Source organism: Accipiter gentilis, chromosome 6, assembly GCF_929443795.1.
Source record: "Accipiter gentilis chromosome 6, bAccGen1.1, whole genome shotgun sequence".
Taxonomy (NCBI): domain Eukaryota; kingdom Metazoa; phylum Chordata; class Aves; order Accipitriformes; family Accipitridae; genus Astur; species Astur gentilis.
Genome location: NC_064885.1, coordinates 30474671 through 30495508, shown reverse-complemented (window position 1 = coordinate 30495508; position 20838 = coordinate 30474671). Strand labels below are relative to the sequence as shown.

General features: G+C 45.2%; 1 protein-coding gene across 10 annotated transcripts in view; it reads right to left on the bottom strand.

The window, feature by feature from the left end:
- Nucleotides 1-273: 273 nt before the first annotated feature.
- The window catches only part of LOC126039586 (probable cation-transporting ATPase 13A4), a 51964-nt gene continuing 31399 nt past the window's right edge, over nucleotides 274-20838 (bottom strand). For 5 of the 10 annotated variants that reach the window (XM_049802930.1, XM_049802932.1, XM_049802935.1 and 2 more), the window contains 13 exons: nucleotides 19928-20091; nucleotides 18396-18455; nucleotides 18171-18299; nucleotides 17447-17526; nucleotides 16057-16099; nucleotides 15061-15170; nucleotides 14150-14246; nucleotides 13345-13417; nucleotides 11935-12109; nucleotides 11248-11462; nucleotides 9637-9725; nucleotides 6868-6948; nucleotides 275-6358 (listed from right to left, as the gene is read on the bottom strand). In XM_049802930.1, coding sequence (XP_049658887.1) covers nucleotides 6137-6358; nucleotides 6868-6948; nucleotides 9637-9725; nucleotides 11248-11462; nucleotides 11935-12109; nucleotides 13345-13417; nucleotides 14150-14246; nucleotides 15061-15170; nucleotides 16057-16099; nucleotides 17447-17526; nucleotides 18171-18299; nucleotides 18396-18455; nucleotides 19928-20091 — 1538 coding nt within the window. In that variant the 3' untranslated portion in view covers nucleotides 275-6136. The other 5 variants (XM_049802933.1, XM_049802934.1, XM_049802937.1 and 2 more) reach the window with 4 other exon arrangements.

The window sequence follows — 20838 nt, the reverse complement described above, 5'->3', positions numbered from 1 at the left end:
GGGCTCCATCACCCCTAACGGTTACTTGGGGAGACAAATGCCGTCACTCCGAACATCCCCCCCTTCCTCCTTCTTCCCCCAGCTTCATATGCTGAGCATGACGTCGTATGCTCTGGACCATCCCTTGGGTCAGTCGGGGTCAGCTGTCCCGGCTGTGTCCCCTCCTAAATCCTTGTGCCCCCCCCAGCCTGCTCGCTGGTGGAGTGGGGGGAGAAGCAGAAAAGGCCTCGGCTCTGTGTGAGCACTGCTCAGCGATAACGAAAACATCCCTGTGTTATCAACGCTGTTTTCAGCACAAATCCAAAACATAGCCCCATAGAAGCTACTATGAAGAAAATTAACTCTATCCCAGGAAAACGAGCACAGTCATCCAGGTTTGTCCTGATCTCTTAAGAAGCGTGGATGAGACATGTTGGTAAGCACAATGAACTTGCCAGTAACAGCCAAAATGATTCAACACTTGCTGGGTATCTGTGGGCACAGTGCATGGTTCATGTATCAGAGGTGGTGTAGCTGTACCACCACAACACCCTCTGTGCACTAGTCCAGCATCCTGGAGGGGACAGTGGGTCAGTCCATGCAGGACACTGTTCTTACAGGGCCAGATGCCTCCAGCACTGGGCTAACTCATTCCTGGCGAGCTCAGGGGAAGCGTGCTGCTGTGTGCAGTGGAGAAGTGTGCTGCTGTGTGCGGTACCCCCTTCAGCCATGCACACATGGGGAAGAAAAAGCTGGAGAATTGCTCTAAAACATGCTGCCCACCAGCAAAGAAAACAAAACATTAGGACCTTCATGCAGATGGGCTGCAAGTTGTCAGGGGGCACAGCATGGTACTTTGGATGGATAAAGGCATCTCACAATTGCTGCTGGCTCCTTGCCCCTTCCCCCAGGTCTGTTCACCTGGCACAAGCACTCACTGTTCTGAGCCTCTTGGCTTACCAGGACAGACTGTTTTGGCCTCTCCACAAGAGAACAATCAAGAGAAACTTGAATCACAGCCTGCCTGAAAGCCTTTCTCTTCTCCTTTCCATAGCACTGCCCAGAGCGGTGATAGGGGGACTTGCTTTCCAGGAAGACCCTGTTGTCCCCATTGCCGTGCTCCCAAAGAAACAAAGGAGCCTGAGCTGCTGCCAGGGCGATGCTGACTGGGAGGAGAGGGCTGGCAGGTAGTGCCGCAGAGCTCAGCCCGGGTGAAGCCCTCAGCACCAGCGTGCACCCACAGGGCTGTGTGTTATCCTGGGGAACATGGTGGGACACATCCAAGGCAGCATCGCCGAGGGGCTCTTCGAGGAGATCTGGACATTTTGTGTGCAATTCCTGCAGCTGGAGCCAAAACACATGCTGCCTTGCCTAGGTACCTTGGCTGTATATTTCTATTAGTTATCTTATCTATGTACCTCACCTGGCCACCTCGCTGACTTAGGAGGAGAGGCTGCAGTGTAGTGTGGGGAAGGCAGCTTGGGTCTGTTGGATCTCTGCCTTGGCTTTTGCAGGCACTGAAGATGCATGGCAGAGTCAGGTATTTCAGAGAGCAAGAGAAGGGCAGGAAGAGTAAGGTGAGAACCCTGGAGAGGTTGTTCAGAGCTCTGCCTTTGCCACCATTTTCCTGGGATGCCAGGCAAGGCCCCCAATTTTGCACAGGGGGTTATGCCTAGAGGCATTTGCAGGCTTCCTAGCTGACAAGTCAAAGTAGAAGGCTGTGTCCCCAGCTTCACTGGACTGTGACAGAGAGGAAACCCTGCCAGAGGGCAAACCAAATCCCTTCTGTTCAACTCCAGCTCTGAATATGGCTCCAGTCCCTTTTCAGCTGCTTAGACAAGAATGGGCGATCTTGGCAGATTCCGAGCGGGCCAAAACCGGAGGGCAAAGAACTCTCTGCCCAGAGCCACGGCAGGAGGAGGCAGAGACAGGAGAGGGACATGCTGGGGCTGCCTGCCTTTTGCATCCTCTTACTTTTCATGATTTGGACTCTCCTACTTTATTGGTGCACAGCAAGTCCCACCTTAATGCTCTTCAGGTCCTTTTCCTTCTTTGTGCACTTAATAAAGCTGTATTTTTGCTCAAGTACGAGGTCTCCATTCAGCTGTAAGGGAATGTGAAGCTGTACCCATGCCAAAAGGTTCTTTTGAAGTATAAAGAAACTAGCATATCATCTACAGAGAGCAGTAAAATAGCACCCTCTGTCCCCAAAGAAGCAAAAAGAGATTTATAACTAAATTTATATTTCTTTCAGCAAATAAGTCAGGCTGCATTCTGTGTAAATGTATACAGTTGATCAGGCACAACATGCTCCATACAAATGAGCAATCTCTCCCTAGAAGTTTGAAAGGCAGCTACAACAAGCATTTAGTATCTCTGGCATGTAACAACACAACATGTTCTCCAGTGTCCACAGCCCACACCACAGATCACGCGCCAGTAATCCGCCACTTGTTCCAGCTGCCCTCCAGGGCACAGGGGTGCATATGTGACATCCCTCATTTCTGCTCTGTTCCTGGAGATGTTCTCCATTTCTCCTGGGGCCCTTTCCCTGTGGCACGACTTCCACGCAGAGGAAGACAATCATCAGCCCATGGCATGTGCTATATCAATACCCCCAAATTTGGGGAGATGGTACTGTGGTGCCTTCAGCCCTCCAGAGGCACCCTCTGTCACCGCAATGTGGCCACCAAGCCTTGCATGGGTAGTTCCACATGTCCTCATGTTCTTCCCTGAATTGACCTCAAAACAACCCAGTCACTGGGGCAGAAAGACTGGTCCGGTCGATGAATGCCTGTCTTGCTTAGAGCCTTGGACTCAAGCCATAGGCCAGCATGTCCACATTCCTGCTCTACAGTCTGTATTGAAAGGATGGGATGCTCCTGTAAAACTTGTGCTCTGAAAGCTAAACAGGATGGTCAGTGTCTGCTGGCAAAGATCACTGCCGGTCTTTCCAACTGGTGTCCACTGCCAGTCACAAAAGGAGAAAGTGAGCCTGGAGCTTCAGTCCTCTAAGAGATTCTTCAGCTGTGCTTGTGTAGCTTGGACTGCAGACAGGGACTGTGGAAGCCATATCCAGGGCTGTCAGTCTGTCTCTGCCCTTACACAGCCTCGGAATTTGCAAAACACCCCTATAATACCCCTACAAAACAACTCTTTTCATTAAATGGCTAAGTTTTAATCCTGTTTCTCTACTGTTCCGTCAGCTGGGAGTGCCAACCAGCAAGTTCACCTGCTTAGACAGAATCGAGTGCCCACATTGTACCTGCCTCTCTTGCGCGCACAAGTGAGAATGGGCAAAAGGAGCATGGCAGGTGCCTGGTAGACACGCTGTGCAGGCAGGAAGCTGCTTGTTGCAATCCTGATTTCCAGAAGCGTAAGATCCTTTTGACAGACCCTCAAAATGCAAAATGCAGATGTGAATCCTAACATACTTCAACCTTTTATTTTTGCTTATTCCTCATCCTGACCCTAAATACATTCCCAGTTCAAGTCTGAAGGGACCAGCCCAGCACTGGGGCGTGGACTGGGACCTCTGATGTTCCACCAGAGGTGAGGGAGCAGAACACAAGGGCTTTCATGTGCACATGTGAGCTGGTTTCTGCAGCAAGGATGTGCTTAACATTGCTTGTCTCCCAGTTGGCACTATATATAAGCAGTTCAGTGCAGCTGGGACACACAGCATAGCTCTGCTGATTGAACTGTGGCTGACGCCACTGAGGGAAGATAATAAAATGTGTCCAAGTATGGCTGGAGACATTGGCCTTGCACAGGAAGGTGGAACACAAGACTGACATCTTAAAGAGAGGCAAAGGTTAAGTATCACCTAGCACCTGAATTCTGCTTGCAGGTAAGGCTGTATTTCAGCAGCAGGCAAGCAGGTCTTTATCTTGTGGACCCTACAAGTGCCACAGGTTTGCCACGAGTTGATACTTTTATACTATCAATCTGCAGTGCTACTGCAGCTGCCAGTTTATCACATGCAGCAACATATTTCTTGTGTGTGGGAGTTCATAAATAGGACAGCAAATTTTATCTTCAAGCAAAATGTTACTGTATCTCAGAGGATGGCAGGAATAATTCCACCAACCTGCTCTCTGGTGTCTCCTGAAGCTGCAAGGAGTGCATAGAGCATCTAGCCTTCACTTTCCAATGGATTTTGCTGCAAAGTGGGAATTCATGCTAACTTTGGAGACACTTCTATCAATAAATGTGAACCATTTCTGCTTTGTGTCAAGTCGTGTGGCTTTGTGGCAGGTATTTCCTGCGAGGTAAACTGCAGTAGGTAGGAAGGTATTTACTCAGTCTAAAATGGGGAAAAAATTGCTTTGAGTCAAATAAATGTTTTATTCAAGTTGAAACATTGTTGGTTTTGGTGTGGTTTTTTTTTTTCTTTTTAGAAAAATAGTATTAGTTATTTTTTGATTCAAGCCAAATTCTTTTCAAACACCTTTCTGGTACAGACATGTTGTATCAAAACAATCCATAATCTCTGATTTGCTCTTGGTTTTCCAGAGCTACTTTTCACCCTAAAAGACCAAAGGAATCTTTACCACGACTCCCAACCTGCCTGATTCTCTGGGTTTCTGTGGCAATGCAAGAGTGCTTCAGCATTGAATACTGGGGAACATACAGTCCCCAGCGTTGAATTGCTCCTAAAGTGCTTCTCAGCCCCACCCGCAAAAAGCATGGGGAAGCTCTAGCTGTGGAAAAAAGATTGTGTAGTTGGTTCAGAGGGGACAACTCCCCTGCACACCTTAACCAAAGAAGAAAGCATTCCTCTTAGTCTGAAGTCTCCCTGACTGATATGTTGTTTTACCCAGCTGGGGACTGAGATTGCAAAATACAGTGAGCAGGAAGTCAGCCTAGAATCAAAGGGCTAAGAGAACATGTGCTGGTAGAGGGTGCTTTTTTCTGAGTAGGTAAAACCTGTAGAAATGTGCAGTGCTGTTGCATTTATGTATGGCAGAAGCAGCACAGCAGAGTAAAAGTCACCATCAAAGGTTAACAGGTGAGGGATACGAGTTGATGAATGACACATGGTGTTAAGCATGTGCAATTATGGTTGGAAACCAGAGCCAAAACCTCAGATGGTTCAACTTAAGAGCATGCCATGGAATTTAATAAAATTATTCTCGGACCTAGCTGGCTCCCTGTCTTTTAATTCAGGCCTTAGGTCCTTCGAGGTAGTAACCCCTTCAGTATCTGCTTCTCTTGGCACTGGTAAACCAGGAGCTGACGTCTGGTGGCAGCCCAGCTGTGTAGCATCAGCTCTAGTAGAGCAAACTCATACCACAAGGGTCTGCGTCCTTGCAGACCCACAGGATGAGATCATAATGTGCAATTATCATGTATTTCATTCTACTTTTTTAAAATGGATATCCCAAACAAATACTTCCTTCAAAAAGGAATTGTTAAACAATGGAATCATTCTGCTTTGTAGGTCAATAGATTTTTCACCCAGAAAATGCAAGTACCACATGTTTGAAACTGAGAAGAGGGCAAACAGGCTGCCTGGTGCAGTGAGCTAGCCATAGAGCTCTGCATTGTTCCCATCATGGGAAGACCATAATGGTGCTGGGAGTAGATGCTTCTAGAAGCCTTTGGCTATTTGCAGCTCCTTCCAGCTTCAGAAAGCCAAGGATTGCCAGAAGGGGAAAAAACACCAGGTAAGAGGTAGCAGTATCTGAAACCCTGAAAGCTGTAGGAATCCCAGGACCTGCCTATGTTCAGCAGCCTCTATCAGGAGTAAGCTCTACTTGTTTTCTCAAAGAGGATCTCCCCAGAGTGCTGGTATCTGAATTAGCTACTTCTCATCTGGAGGAGCCCCTACCTTTATGGACTGCATAATGCAGTTCAAGAGAGGGATGCAGCAATGGGGTGTTTCAACCATGAATACTTTGCCAATATTCAGCAAGCTGTTCCATTTACAGCTGGCAGCCATTCATACATGGGCAAGGGGACAGGAGAAATGCTGTTGTGGCTTTATGCTACTGCAGCCAGCTTTTCTGCTTCCAGTTAATTTAAAAATAAGCCAGAGCTGGTTAGTCTCAGAATGTGGGGGCAGTGATGCGTCGATCCTTCCTCTTGTATCTCTGAGATAGTCCTTCTACAGCCAACTGCAACTGCCCTGGACACGTGTCCTCTGCAGTTTCCTTCACAGTGCATCCTCATTGCTGTCAAATGTTGGATTGCTATGGCCTCCCATACTTCCTTCTACTGATATTGCCACAGAATCTGAGAAGAAGGTTTCATTCAGAGGTGGCCAGGCTGAGTCCTGCTCTAACGCTCGCTGCAGCCTCTTGTAATGGCTCTTTGAGTGGTACCGGAAGGTCTTTTTCAGAAGCAGCCATAACGGTCTGTTCTCGATGACAGCTTCCTGTAAAAGTAAGAGCAAAAGGAAGATTCTGGAGGACCTGGACAGCAGTTTTCCTCTTCATCCACAGGTCACACACTGGGCAAGTAGTGGAGACCCAGATCTTCCACCATGTCCTGCTCATCCACATCCCTTAAATAGCTTTTTACTGACCACTTCTCATACTAGCTCCACCAGAGCTCTCTACCAGAAAACTGGGGCCAGCTCCTCCCGACAGTCCAGGATCTGAATAGAAAACACCAAAGACTGCCCACAGTTCTCTAGCCTGGGGCAAGGCCTGATGCATCCCACTCACCAGAGGAAAGAAAAGGTGGTTGGGCCTTGCATTCCCTTATATCTGATCATTCATATGTGGACTTTTGAGGAAAGAGAGTAAGAGCAAAGTAGCATCAATGGTTGCTGTTTTACTAGCTATTCCCAAACTGGGCTGAGGAGGAGGGAGAAAGAGTGAGACCTGACCCTTTCATCTCTTCAATTAGTGCTGACAGGTACATTCAGTGAAGCATGCTCACCTCGACAAGGAAGGATGCAGCAAGTGTGACTGCAAGCATTATCACCATGGAGATCCGCCACGTGGTAGGGGTGCAAACAAGCTGAGAAAAAAGCAGGAGAAGCTGTTCAACAACATGTGCACACACTAGACACTGGTGGGAGCCTGTGTCACAGAATCATAGAATCATTTAGGTTGGAAAAGACCCTTAAGATCATCAAGTCCAACTGTAAACCTAACACTGCCAAGTCCACCACTAAACCATGTCCCTAAGCATCTTTTAAATATCTCCAGGGATGGTGACTCAACCACTTCCCTGGGAAGCCTGTTCCAGTGCTTGATAACCCTTGCAGTGAAGAAGTTTTTGCTAATATCCAATCTAACTTGAGGCCATTTCCTTTTGTCCTATCACTTGTTACCTGGGAAAAGAGACTGACACCCACCTTGCAACAACCTCCTTTCAGGTAGTTGTAGACAGCAATAAGGTCTCCCCTGAGCCTCTTTTTCTCTAGATTAAACAACCCCAGGTCCATCAGTCGCTCCTCACAGGACTTGTTCTCTAGACCCTTCACCAGCTTTGTGTCATCAAAAGTGAGAATCCCACTGGCTGTACACTGCTGATGAGCCAATATTGCTACTTGTCTTGAGGAATTATTGATAAAGACACTTGTACTGGTTTCAGCTGGGATAGAGTTAATTTTCTTTCTAGTAGCTGGTATAGTGTTATGTTTTGGATTTAGTGTGAAAATAATGTTGATAACAGACTGATGTTTTCAGTTGTTGCTAAGCAGTGTTTATACTAAGTCAAGGATTTTTCAGCTTCTCATGCCCAGCCAGCGAGAAAGCTGGAGGGGCACAAGAAGTTGGGAGGGGACACAGCCAGGGCAGCTGACCAAAACTGGCCAAAGGGATATTCCATATCGTGTGTGTCATGCATAGTATATAAAGTGGAGGGATTTGGTTGGGGTGGATCGCTGCTCAGGAACTAACTGGGCATTGGTCAGCAAGTGGTGAGCAATCGCATTGTGCAGCACTTGGTGTGTATATTCCAACTCCTTTATTATTATTACAGTCATTTCATTATTGTTATTATTATCATTATTAGTTTCTTCCTTTCTGTTCTATTAAACTGTTCTTATCTCAACCCATGAGTTTTACTGTTTTTTCCCCGATTCTCTCCCATCCCACTGGGTGGGCGGGGGGGGAGTGAGTGGCTGCGTGGTGCTTAGTTGCTGGCTGGGGTTAAACCACAACACCACTTTTAAACTTATGATGAGAAAACCATACCCCAGAACTGCAACAGGAAATCTAAACGCTTCATTTGTTTCTAGTATAGAAAATAGTTCAAAGTCGGAGTATTTCAGCTCCAAACCCAGCTCCAGCTTCCCACAGCTGGCAGCACTGGCTTTCTGGCTGTAACTCAACTTAGTCTGGAGAAGCAGCTCAGATCCAAAATTTGGATCAGCAGTTTCTCCAGGGCTAGGCTATTGCAGAGTTTGTTATTGCCACTCCCTCCTTTTCTCTTCTCAGTAAATCCAGTGTACTCCCTCCAGAGAGCCTGGGAGTTTTGCAGTTCTCCCCAAAGGCATTTTAGCCCCTCACAGCTGCAGGGCTGACAATGTCCTCTGTCACCACAGTCCACAACAGGACTAAGACTTGCTTTAAAGTGCCACCTCGTGGCAGATTCTTTAACTGGGTCTGCCTGCTGAGCCGCTGCTCTGGAAACAGTTAACACGTTAAGACAGCTTTAGCTAGGCTGCTAGGCATTCAAAACTCAGGTCCATTCCCCTTGTCTATGCTTCTCTTTCCATGTTTCATTATTTCCATTTCTAAATCCACTTGCTAACTGTCACGCAAAGGTTTGGGACTGGAAACAGCATCTTATTCAGTACTTGTTATCCAAAGCCACCACACTTCATCCTCCTGATTACAAATGTACGAATAGCTGTGTGTTGCTTTTGTTGTTTTGTTCCTGTGACTCCTCCTGCAAGGCGGTGAGAGGGTCACAGTGGAGGAGGTTAACATCTCCCAGCCTCCACATACTAACTGCCAGGTCCACTGACAACCCTGTCCTATGGCTGATGTAGATCTTATCCTTCCCTTGTATTTCCCCTAGGATGGATTTGCACAAGGCAACTCCCAGCTTGCATTCTGCCAGACTAAATAAGCCAAGCCCTATTGGTATTTATTAATCAAGGTTCAAGATAGATCCTCTATTGCCATGACAGTCCCCCTAGTCTTTCTCTACAACTGTTCTAAATTTACATGCTGCTTTAGGAAACTGTGGGCTGTCTAAAATTTAAACAGGGAGCCTGAAAATATTGGGGACTGAGAGAGAGCTGCTGTGAGTGCTGACTGGCAGATCTTCTTTGCAAGAGGATCTGTGTGCAGAGTAGCACAGTCTGAGATACACAAGTGCATGGTGCTTTAGTTCAAACTTGCAGGGCCTAGCCCCTTTCTTCTCCTGGCTTCATAACTATCAAGCCACCAATATACCAAGCATGGTAAGTTTAGTGATGTCATCTTCTGTTGCATGGCCAATGCGCTGAAACAATCAAAAGTACATGTGTAGCTGTCCAGGTGTCAGAATGCACAGATCTTAGTTTGGAGCTACCATATCTCCAGAAGGTTCTTCAATCCCATCATCTAAAATCCATCTCTTTAAATTTGATTTGCCTTTAGAGGTGTCATGTATCCCTGCAAGAGTCTGTGCCTTTTGTTAAAAACAATCCCAGTGCACTTATAATGGGACTGGCAGTACGAAGGAAACCCACCTTGGAACAATACTCACATCCAACTTAGAGTAGAGATCATCAATATCAGCAAACACCAAGAAGAGACAAATACCAAGCTGCCCTATGAGCACCAGTATGAACACATCTGAAGGGACAAGAACAAGCAAATAAAACCACAGGTTTATGAGCAGTCTCAGCTGCTTGCCTTTACTACAGAAGATTGTAATCATTTTCTGTGTCAAACAGCCAAAAAAAAAAAAAAAGGAAATCTGTGAGATAGGAAGGAACTTTCAGCAAAAGAAAAATTGAGTAAAACCCCCAGCTTTATTCAGTCAAGCAGATATATGCGAGGCTGGGACAAGCCTTGTAGCCACAGATTTAAAATGCTAAAAGTATTTTGAACATTCAATCTGACTTCTTACGTCTAATAAGCCTTAGAGCCTTCCAGTGAGTCTCACTCTGAGCTCAGTGTCTCCTGTTATTCAGAAAAATGTCCAGGATGTAGTCTTGCTCTTGTTGATAGGATTAGGAACCCTGCCCTCAATTTCAGTGATATCAAGACTTTGCTCTTGATCAGGATCTAAAAAGTCTAAGTAATGGAGAATCTATTGCCCTCCCAACCCGTAGGCAAATGTTCCAATGATGAGTAAATTCATTTTCTCTTCAGCTGGCATGCACCAAACTTCACCCCCAGCCACTCACTCTGGTTTTGCCTGGTTCTGGGAGACTGATGACCCACTCTTCTGCTATCTGGGAGGAATGTCCCCACCTCACTATTACTACACCAGAACAGCAATGCCATGAAACCTGCAACATTAATTTAACTCTTCAGCAAAAAAAAGAACTGAACAGAGCTTTGCCTGGGACAGCTGCAGGATTTGTCCCACAGAGAAAAAGAACAGCTTTCCTCTGCCTCACTGCAACTTCCAGAACTGCCACAATCACATGTGCCCATCGTCTCTTCACATGACTGTCTTTCAGAGGCAGAACAGACCTACTAGACTTCACTACAGCTCCTTCAAGTTATTGCCTCCTTTGATGTCTTCTCTTTAAAGAAGTTATTAGTCATAGAGTTATCAAATGCTAAACGTCTCTGGTTCTGGAATAGGAAACAGGGTTTCTGCAAATGCACAGATTTCATTGTAAGTTTTCTTCTGAGATGGGCCCAAAAGAATACCCTGAGCATGAGTTCTCTCAAATATTGCTCAACCAGCATGCTTTGGGAAGACAGGTGTAGGGTTCTTTCAGAGTTATTCTAAAGACTAAAGCAAAGTGAGACCACCTAATTCTGGCTCTTTTTGAGATGTCTCATTCAGGCTGCCTTAAGTAACATGATGCTTCTGCCAGGCAACACCACCTTCCTGCTACTCCTTAAAAGTATTTATCAAACTCTATTTGTCTGTTTCAGAAATCCAAATGCCATGGCCAAGTTTTTAGCAGTATAGAAGCACAAAGTGTGGGGCCAGCTCAGAGAGCTGCTGGTCACAGGATGCCACTGGCACTACAACTTCTGTGGTAAAGGTGGCCTTTAGTCATTTAGAAATTTAATATTGGGCTCCTGTTTTTTTGGCTGTCATCACTTTGGTCAAGTTTTAATTTTTCCCAAGTGAATTGACCTCCTGACTTAACTTACTGACAGACCCCTCCCTCTCTCCCCCCATACTTACAGTTTGTGTAGATGGGTTGCCTGAAAGGCCTTCCCTTGGAAAACACTAGTGCTACGATGAGGCAGTTGATGGTACTTAGCAGCCACACTGTGGTGTTTTCATAGCTCTTGTAGCCATTGTCTGTTTGCCCATGGGCTCCCTCTCTCATCCCATGGAGCCCCAGGCTGGAAATAGAGGAAGAATTCTCCATGTGGTTGTTCACTGAGAGGCAGGCGCTGAAAAAAAGTGCCACGCTGGTCAGCAAATGACCACTGTCCTGGTTATTTCCCCCAGCCCCCACTACCACTATCAGGAATCTTCCCTCACAGCCATGATCTGCTCTTGCTATCACAAGGATGTAGCTTACTGGCAGCGTCCTCAATCTTGCCCACTGGGTTGAACTTGCTGAACTTAGCAGAGCCTGCACTCAAACCTACTTGGAGACCCTGGTCTTCCCTGCAATCAAATACTCCTCTTTGTGCTCAACAGAAGCATTCTCACCACATGCACTGTGCTGCACAGCAGACTTGCTGGAGAGCTTAGGGACCTGCAGATAACACTGGTTAATGTGTTCACACCCTGTGGGGAAGCACAGGGTCTGCCTGCAGCTGCTGATCAGGCCTGTAGTTAAGCTGATCAATAGCATCATGCAGACCTGTCCCACTAGGTCTGCCCTGTGTCACCCACAGTCCCAAGAAGGGGACCTACCTGTATATATCGGTCTTGGAATACCAAGGCTGCTCCTGGACCACCACAAACCCGAAAACCTGCATGCTGAGGCTGAAGAGGATGTTAAGTACAACAGAGAGCAGCAATGGGGGCGAGATGAGTTGGCTAGGAGGCCTGTAGGGAACCAGCTTTGGATAGGCACCTGTGAAACTCACTGAAACATGCACAGACATGTTTACTAGTGTGTCCAAAATACAAGCAGTGCTGCTCTATGTTACTGTTACCAATGGCCAGCACTTTTATAGTCTATAATATTCTTTATAATACACACAAATACTATATCAAGTACAAAATACAGAGTTGTTTTCTTACAAAATCTTATTGGCCACTGAAGAGGTTAATTAATGGAATCTGACTATCATGAGGTATTTTTTGAAAATAAAATGTTGGATTTTTATTTTATTTAGCTGCTGTCAGGCCCAAGGATATAAGTATATGCTCAAGCTCTCCTGTTCTCTTTCTGTCACTTGTCAACTGTGGCTTGGGACTTTCTGTTGCCCATGTTCTATGCATCCTCCTGGACTAAGCACCTAGTGCACAGTTATTTGAGCTGGTAGAGGACTGCATTAGCTGACCCAACAGGTTTTCCTCTGTTCTTAGGTTTAACAAAGTTATCCAGACTTTGAGTAGAAGAGCTATACAGGAAGACTTGATGCAGTATTCCAAATGGATGACTTACAGCAAGGTAGCTTTTGGCATCCGGTATTGCGGCTGACCCTTTTAGGCTTGATTTAATTATCACCTTTTCCAGTTGTCTGTGTTCCAGGAGGGATGGAAGACAGCTGTGTGGTTTTGCTATATGCTTTTCATGCCCCTGCCCTTGCCATTCCTGCTTCTAAACCTCCCTGCACTTTGTCTCAACAATCTCATCTCTCTCTTTGCCCTCCAGCACTGGTTTCCTCTCCTATTCTTGGCTTACAACTTCCTGCTCTGTAGTGCTTGACATCTGTCATTTCTTTCTTCTCCATCTTCATCTCTCTTTCCTCACGTGCCTCCTGCCTACACAGCTTCAAAAATGAGTTGGACTCCAGTCAATCCCTACACTTTCATTTGGGCATGGATCCTTAGGTATCTTCTTACTCTGCTTTCCCAAGTCAACAGGAGAAAGCCTGAATAGACTTTCCACTGTATTAGGTCTGGTTTTACTCTTAAGAGATAACATCCCAGTTATCAACAACCTACATGCTCAGCAAATGCACCACTAAGAATTACCCATCTTATTTCAGAGCTCCTCTCAAACAAGATGCCTCGTCTACCAATCTAAACATCCTGTACTCTATGTAGTCTCTCTTTTCTTCCTTTCTGTACATAGAATTATGCATTTCCAAGGAGGTGAAAAATATTTCAGGTCATTCTCTCATTAATACATAGGATGACTAAGGGGCTTACTTGTCACACCAATTACAGTGGTAATAGCCAGATCTTGGAACAAAAATTGGTAATTCCCAAAGGCGTTTAGTTGCTGAAAAGAGGAACACAAAGAAAAAAAAATCACAAATCAGACATTTGCCGTGGGCTTGTTTATATCATTTCCAGAAAGCCGTATTATTTTCATGGAGCTAATGCTCTGCTGTTTGTTCTGAAATGCTACTCAGCAGATAAGGGGACCACACAATCCACCACCCTGCTAATAGACTCGTCATCATTGGCCCTGCAGTGAATACTCTCATTTTGTGTATTATTCAGACTAACGATGCTTCTAGTTCACTCAATGCAATAAAAAAGATGGCTATTTGAAGAGATGTGCTTTCTCAGTGCTGGGTGACTTCTGAATGCAAAGCCCTCCTCTCTATTTGGGAAGAAGCCATGCAAAAGTGGCTTAAGGCACTCCAGGGGATTTTGCTTACTGTCAAGTTAATTCATGCTTTAAATGCTAAATAAATTGCAACAGCATACGCTTACACTAGATTCTCCCTTTTCACAGACACACGCCCTCATCCAAAATACTGTTCAGTATCTCCACCTTCTTTTTGCCCAGCTTGGATCTTGAGCCCACTGGCTGAAGTTAATGGGAAGAATCTTTCCAGTTTTCAGCTGAGGATACAGGAGGACCATATGATCATGCCACAGAAGTTTGCAGCTCAGATAAAGGTAAAGCTCCATACCCTAGTTTTATTGTGGCTTCTATGCCATGTTTCTCCTACAAGGGATTAGTAGCTCATCCTGTCCTAGCCAACATGCTCCCCAGACATACCCAGTACAGTAGGAGAACACCAAGGTACTGAATGGTGCTATACAGTGCCATGTACTTGAACATGCAGAAGGAAGTGACGAGGGCAGCACGGCCTTCCCTGTGTTAAGACATGAATAAAGGACAGCAATTAGGTGATAGGTCTGCTCCTGTTGCCAGTCCTCTCCAAACGCTGTTGAAAAACCAGGCATGTGTCACAAGTAGAGAAGTCTCAGCCAGCATCTTGCTGGGAGGTGAAATAAATAAAATCTGGCTTGAATGAAAGCAAAATCTTCACTTGCAGAAATCTGGCTGCAAGCAAAAGAGCTTGATTCCAGTCATCTATGTTCCCAAGACTACAATTCACTCCAGTGAGTTTTCTTGCTGACATTAATAGTGCAGGTAACAACTCCATATGAGGAAAAACATACAAAGGCAAGCAGCTGCTCAGTGAGTTCAAACTAACATGTCCTCTCCTCCTGCAGTGAACATACAGTATCCAACCAGGGTAACGCACTCTCCCTGGTTATTCATATGTCCCAGTATGCAAAATCAGGACCCTGGCATAACAGATGCTAGCATTTTGCATGCATAGGCTATCAGAGGCAGGGCCTAACTGGAGTGTACAGGTTGATTTGTGGACATTTGATTCAGCTTTATGGAATATTGTTCATTTTGCTATTTCTTTTGCATTTAAAATACTGCTAATGATGTAAAGCTCAGCTGTAGATGCCCTCCTCCTGTAGTTTTGAGGGAAATAATATATCTTAGAGGAATTTCAGATGGGAACTAGGTAAATGGCAATTTCAAGGTTGAAGACATTTGTTTTTCTCTAGATACGTGCATTCTGGCCTGGTGGGAACACCCAACACTAGTATTTGAGACAAGTGGAAACTGTATCCTTTATGAAAGAGGAAGCAAAAATCCATGCTTACCTGATTAGCTCTGGCACACATGCTATGCTGGGAGTTCGGGATGTGAAAGGTGAAGCCACAGATGCCTCCTGCTCTGACAGTGATATCCCTGCATGCGCCACTTTCAAAGCCTGAAAGTCACATTCTTCTTCAGCACTCACAAACCAGGAAGACACAGCAACTGACACGTCAGCCAAGGAGTGACCCCTTATTACAGGATACGTTCTGTGAACAGCAGGCCCTCTTCACTCCCTGGGTGTGCTCCACCCGAAAGGTTCTTCCAGTGGGATGTGGCTGAGGCATTGGGTCCAGAAGAAAAATGGGGACAACAGCATGGGAAAGTCCATTTTCCACAGACCCCAAAGCCATCCGCTACCAGCTGCAGCGGAGAGGTTTGGCTCTGCCTCCTTGGTCAGCACTTTTTTGCAGTCACACCTTAGGTAGCCAGTCTAGGTTCTCTGCTTGCTTCCCCCAGGAGAATCCTTGGGACTTTGTGTTAGGGCAAGCGAGTGCTTTGCTCTCACTTCCACAAGGATGTGTGAAGTTATAGAGAGAAATGAACCTGCCCAGAATGGAGTTATGGGTCTCTCCTGAACATGGACCCTTCCTTTTGGAAAAAACCCCAACTTTCTCGCACTTCTAAAATGCGCATTTAGAAAAACCTTGTAGGGCTGTTCCCCATGGAAACTCCTCCTCACCCTAGTCTTCTCCACCCCCAGACACTGAAGATGTTGACAGAAACCACAGTGGAGGATTTGGAGAATCCTCTGGTGGTTTTTGCAAAGGAAATTCATCAGTCCTTGAGACCACAAACTGCAACAATATCTGCCTAGGACAGCTCTTGCATGGTAAGGACCACACTGTGAGATCAGGTCTGAATCAGTAGTGCTGCCAGTACAGCTGCTCTGTGAATAAGCAGAGCACTGACATGTCATGTGCTCAGTTTGGGATATTCTACTGGCATTGCATTCATTTTTCACTTTTTAAATAAATATATTGTAAAGAATTTTCACTTACCCCACAGTCATTGGCTCCATCTCCACACATGCCCACAAAGTAACTAAAAAATAAAGTGACCTACAGTTCAGTTCTGGGGAAAGTAAGACCTATAAGCAGGAGGGAATCAGAGCCTCCTCTGTGCAAGTAATTTATGCAAGTCATGCAAGCTTTTTGTTAAAAGCCCTTCTGGAAAGCTGAAGACTGAAATACAAGCCCAGGACTCCGGACTATGCATGGGCCTTTGGTTTGCACCTCACATGTGCCTACAGTAAAGAGTTTCTGCTGTGTTGGACTGAAGAATACTTTAGCATGAAGTTTTATGTTCACTACCATGGATTCGGTCTCCCACCCTCACTGGGTTTAAGGTCAACCATAACAGAGGAAAGGGCTAGTTCTGACAGCCCTGCTCAGAAAGGAAGAATTGCAGGCACTGGTACCTCATGTTCACTGGGAACAAACATGAATGGGGACTCTGCTTTGGGGTCCAGACCTGTCAGAATCTCTTGGAGCAGACAGAGAGTGACAGAGGCAGCTGCAGTAGAGAGAGAAGGAGAATGGGATATCTGGAGACAGGTCCCCACCCTGAGGCTGAAAAAAACTTGTGAAATTATAAGCCCTAAAAGTAAAACCTTGTATCTGCAGCATCCAAGTAAAATCAGCCTAGTGCTTCAGAAGGTGACTCACTTGTGTCTTTCACTGCTGAGGCCTGAATTTCACTGCAGGGGAAGTTCTTACTGGAAGGCATTGATGGTGGTCCAGGGAGGCCAGACAGTGGTTGGGGTGCTCACCACTGCTCACACCAGGCTGATAATCTGAAACAGCCTAAAGCTTAGCCTGCTCTAGGGCAAGGCCAGGGGCTAGCTAGTTGAGGTGAGGGTGGGGGTCTTCAAAAGACTTGGGAAACAGCTGAATAGCAGGCAACAATACACCTGGGACTCAAGAATATATATACACCTCTGTGACTGTGAGCAGCACAGGGCATACCAATCCAGAATGCGCTGCCATGTTTTCTAACCTATCACAGTGAGTCAGCAATAGTGCAGTAAAAAGACTGCTACCATCAGAGAAACTGTAGTGCTGGGAGATATTCCTAAAAATCTTGGGTAGACAAGTGCCCCTCCTTCAGGCCCAGAAACAGAAGTAAGAATGAAGGATGATGTGAACAAACAAAACCCAGAATCATGGGAGTGTCATGTATTTGATGGGTTGCCAAACCAACATGGAATTCCGTGTCTCTTCCTCAACAGGCTTTGGAATCCAATTGCCAAGCTGTATGTCTGTGGAAGTTTCAGTTTTGTGCACTTCCAGGAAAGGCTGTGTTAGACAAAAGCTAGCTCTTACTAGACTGTTTTCAAGCCTTGAAATTCATCAAACACTTCCTAACTCTTAGTGCTCATTATGAACTTACTCCAGCTTTTGAAACTCTTCTACAAGGCTGGATTTCTGACCAGGAGACATTCTAGCAAAAACTGTTCCGTTCAGCAGGAGCTGTAAGGAGAAAAAAGGAAGTGATTAAGCACTTGAGGTAAGAGTCACAGTGATTTCAGTGATAAACTGGAATAGAAACCACCAAAAATTCACACTTCCAAACACCTGATGCTAGACTCCAAAGTAGGAAAGGATGATGATCAAAGATAAAAGGTATCTTAATTAATATTTTGAAAAAGTAACAATCACAATAAGGACAAGAGGCTTGGTGGGTTATTTGAGTTACCTGATGAACACAGACTACCAGGCAGGGATTTACTAGAAGATAATTCATGAGACTATCCTTTCCATGAAACAGACAAGTCATGCTGAATTGCATGCTGTGTAATACCATGGTTTCTCCTGTACTCCAAAACATGACAGAATCAGTGTTGTGCAAGGGCCAGGCATATGAGCACAAATGTTTTAAGTCATGTCCTCACACCATGAGGTAGGTTTGCTCCTCTCATGCGCAGAAAAAATCCAGGGATTTTCAGATCCTTCCCCATATGTTAATATCAGAGATTCATCCAGCCCATAAGTATTTCAGGGTTAGAATTGTTCCCAAAAGATGTCCTGGTACAGATCTCTTCTACTAATTATATCAGGACAATCTGCATCTACTGAGTGGCAAGCCTGCTCCAGTTAAATAATCGAGATCTTACCTTTGGAAGTAAGTGCCTGAAATGCTGTGCTACAATTTGGTATGACTTTCCACTCATGGCAAAATGATACTGGCCTGATGCCAATGCCAGCCTGATTCTTTGTTCAGTCGTAGGAGGACTGTCATCCTGCTATAAAACAAGACAGAATGAGTGCTGCTCCCAGGCCCTCAAAAGCTACTATGTGCATTTACACAAGCACTACTACAGGCAAAGGAAAGGACATACCACAGGGAGGGCACTTGCGAAGACTCTGGGAGACCTGGGTTCAAGGCCCATTGCCTTTGCCTGGACATGTAAAGGGATTTAGACATATAATGACAGTCGTTTCAGTGTGAACTAGGTGCTTCATATGTCTCAAAAGCTGGCCCTCAGGATTGCCACATTTGATAGCATTTATGCAACAATGCCAATCTGGTGAGCTGCACTGTGAGTGAGAGGGGCTAGAGAGGGCATGTAGCTAGGTGTCCTGGTTTCAGCTGGGATAGAATTAATTGTCTTCCTGGTAGCTGGTACAGTGCTATGTTTTGAGTTCAGTATGAGAAGAATGTTGATAATGCTGATGTTTTCAGTTGTTCCTAAGTAAGGTTTAGTCTAAGGTCAAGGATTTTTCAGCTTCTCATGCCCAGCCAGCAAGAAAGCTGGAAGGGCACAAGAAGTTGGCACAGGACACAGCCAGGGCAGCTGACCCAAAGTGGCCAACGGGGAATTCCATACCATGGGATGTTATGCCTAGTATATAAACTGGGGGGAGTGGGGGTGGGAGGATCACCACTCTGGGACTAACCGGGCGTGGATCGCTGGGTGGTGAGCAATTGCACTGTGCATCATTTGTACACTCCAATACTTTTATTATCACTGCTGTCATTTTATTAGTGTTATCATTATCATTATTAGTTTCTTCTTTTCTGTTCTATTAAACTGTTCTTATCTCAGCCCACAAGTTTTACTTCTTTTCCCAATTTTCTCCCCCATCCCACTGGGTGGGGGGGAGTGAGTGAGCAGCTGCATGGTGCTTAGTTGCTGGCTGGGGTTAAACCACGACACTAGGCATGCCTTTTTGCAGTGAAATACAGTGAAGATGCTGCTCAGGCTGAGCTTTGGTAGGAAGGAGCCCCTCAACAGCCCCTGCAGAGATTCCCTACCATCTGCTTGACTGATACTTCTCAAGGAAGGGTGAGTACCTTCAGACATACTCTTCAGTGAGAGAGTAACTGGTCTTTGTCTCAGTTTCTTTGTGGAGATGCTTGATGAAATATAATTTCTTAGCATAGCTAGCTTATGTTTCACTGTGTATATGCAATTTCTCAACAGTTATCTGTGTTTTAATTCTGCAGGTATGGGGAAGTGCTAACTCTCTACCTGCTTGAACAGGGCTGGTTCGTTCAGTGCAGTTCCACAAATTTTAAGTCCACATCTACACTATCAAATTTACCTTGCAGGGAAAGGAAACATGCTTTAAACTGGATCAGCTAAGCATGAGGGCTAGAGACAAATCTTTCCTGGGTTTCTGCAAAGCTCTTTTCAAACCTAGCAAAAATGTGTTCACAGCATTATATACTAGGAAGGAAGCTCTAGGGGAGTACATTTTTATAAAGATCCCTTCTTTTTAAACACTTTTCTAGCACATAACACTCTGACATGCAGATGATGGTGAAGGACTGGTCTCTGTTATAGTACTATAATCCCACTGCATTATTTAAAGCATTCCAGCTTAATTTGTTTTCCTGCTGCACAACACTTGCTTCTTATATGCTCACCAGACCTCTGTAATCTTCAGTTTTGTTTTCTTCTAGTGGTTTCCAGGTTATAGATGCTGAAAAAGATCCAGGTATTTTGTTTGCTTCCACAAGAATCACTCTGTTTGTTGCAGAAATCATCCCAGCATTTCTGGCAACAGTTACAGCTGTCTGAATGTTGTCACCTAGAAAAACCAAGGGGAAATTTCTGTAATGAGGAATTGTTTATGGAGGAAACATTAGCCTTTTCCTGAATTCCAAGTTTTCAAATACATCTGCAAGAATCAGTAAGATTTCAGTGTCTGTGCCTAAGAAAGTTTTTGATAAAGATCAAAACTTTGCAGATGAGGTCTGTCTCAATAATTAGATGTATTTTCATTTGGAAATTAAATATTTTCATCTGGAGATGAAATATTTTCATCTTCAGCTCGAAGAAATCCAGATGGGGAAAGTGCTCCTAGATTATGTGTTGTAGACCAAACACAATAAGGGATTCACTGCTAAATTGCTGCTAGTATCACTGATTCTCATCAATTGGCCTTAGGTGGCTTTGGTGTAAGATGTGTGCTGAAAGGGGGAAGCCCAAGAAGACAAGATCTGTCTGACTCCTGGAAAAATGTCTCTGGACCATGGAAAAACTGGGGGTTATCCTAGCCAAATCCAAACCAGCCCTTCAAGAAAAAAATGGGATAAATGAGTTACCAGATGTCATAAGGTTCAGTGATTTGTCCTGGCATCCAAGCTCCATCTCTGCTCATTTACGACAACAGGATTTCATGAGGCCCTATAAAGAGGGGATCTTGCATGACATGTCTTTGTGCTTGTCATCTGATAGCCTTACCAGGGAGAACAAATGGGCTCACTGGAAAGCATCAGAGGTACAGAAAGGCTCTGATCTGTGGTGAAAGTGGGACAGATTAAGAGTTAGGTAT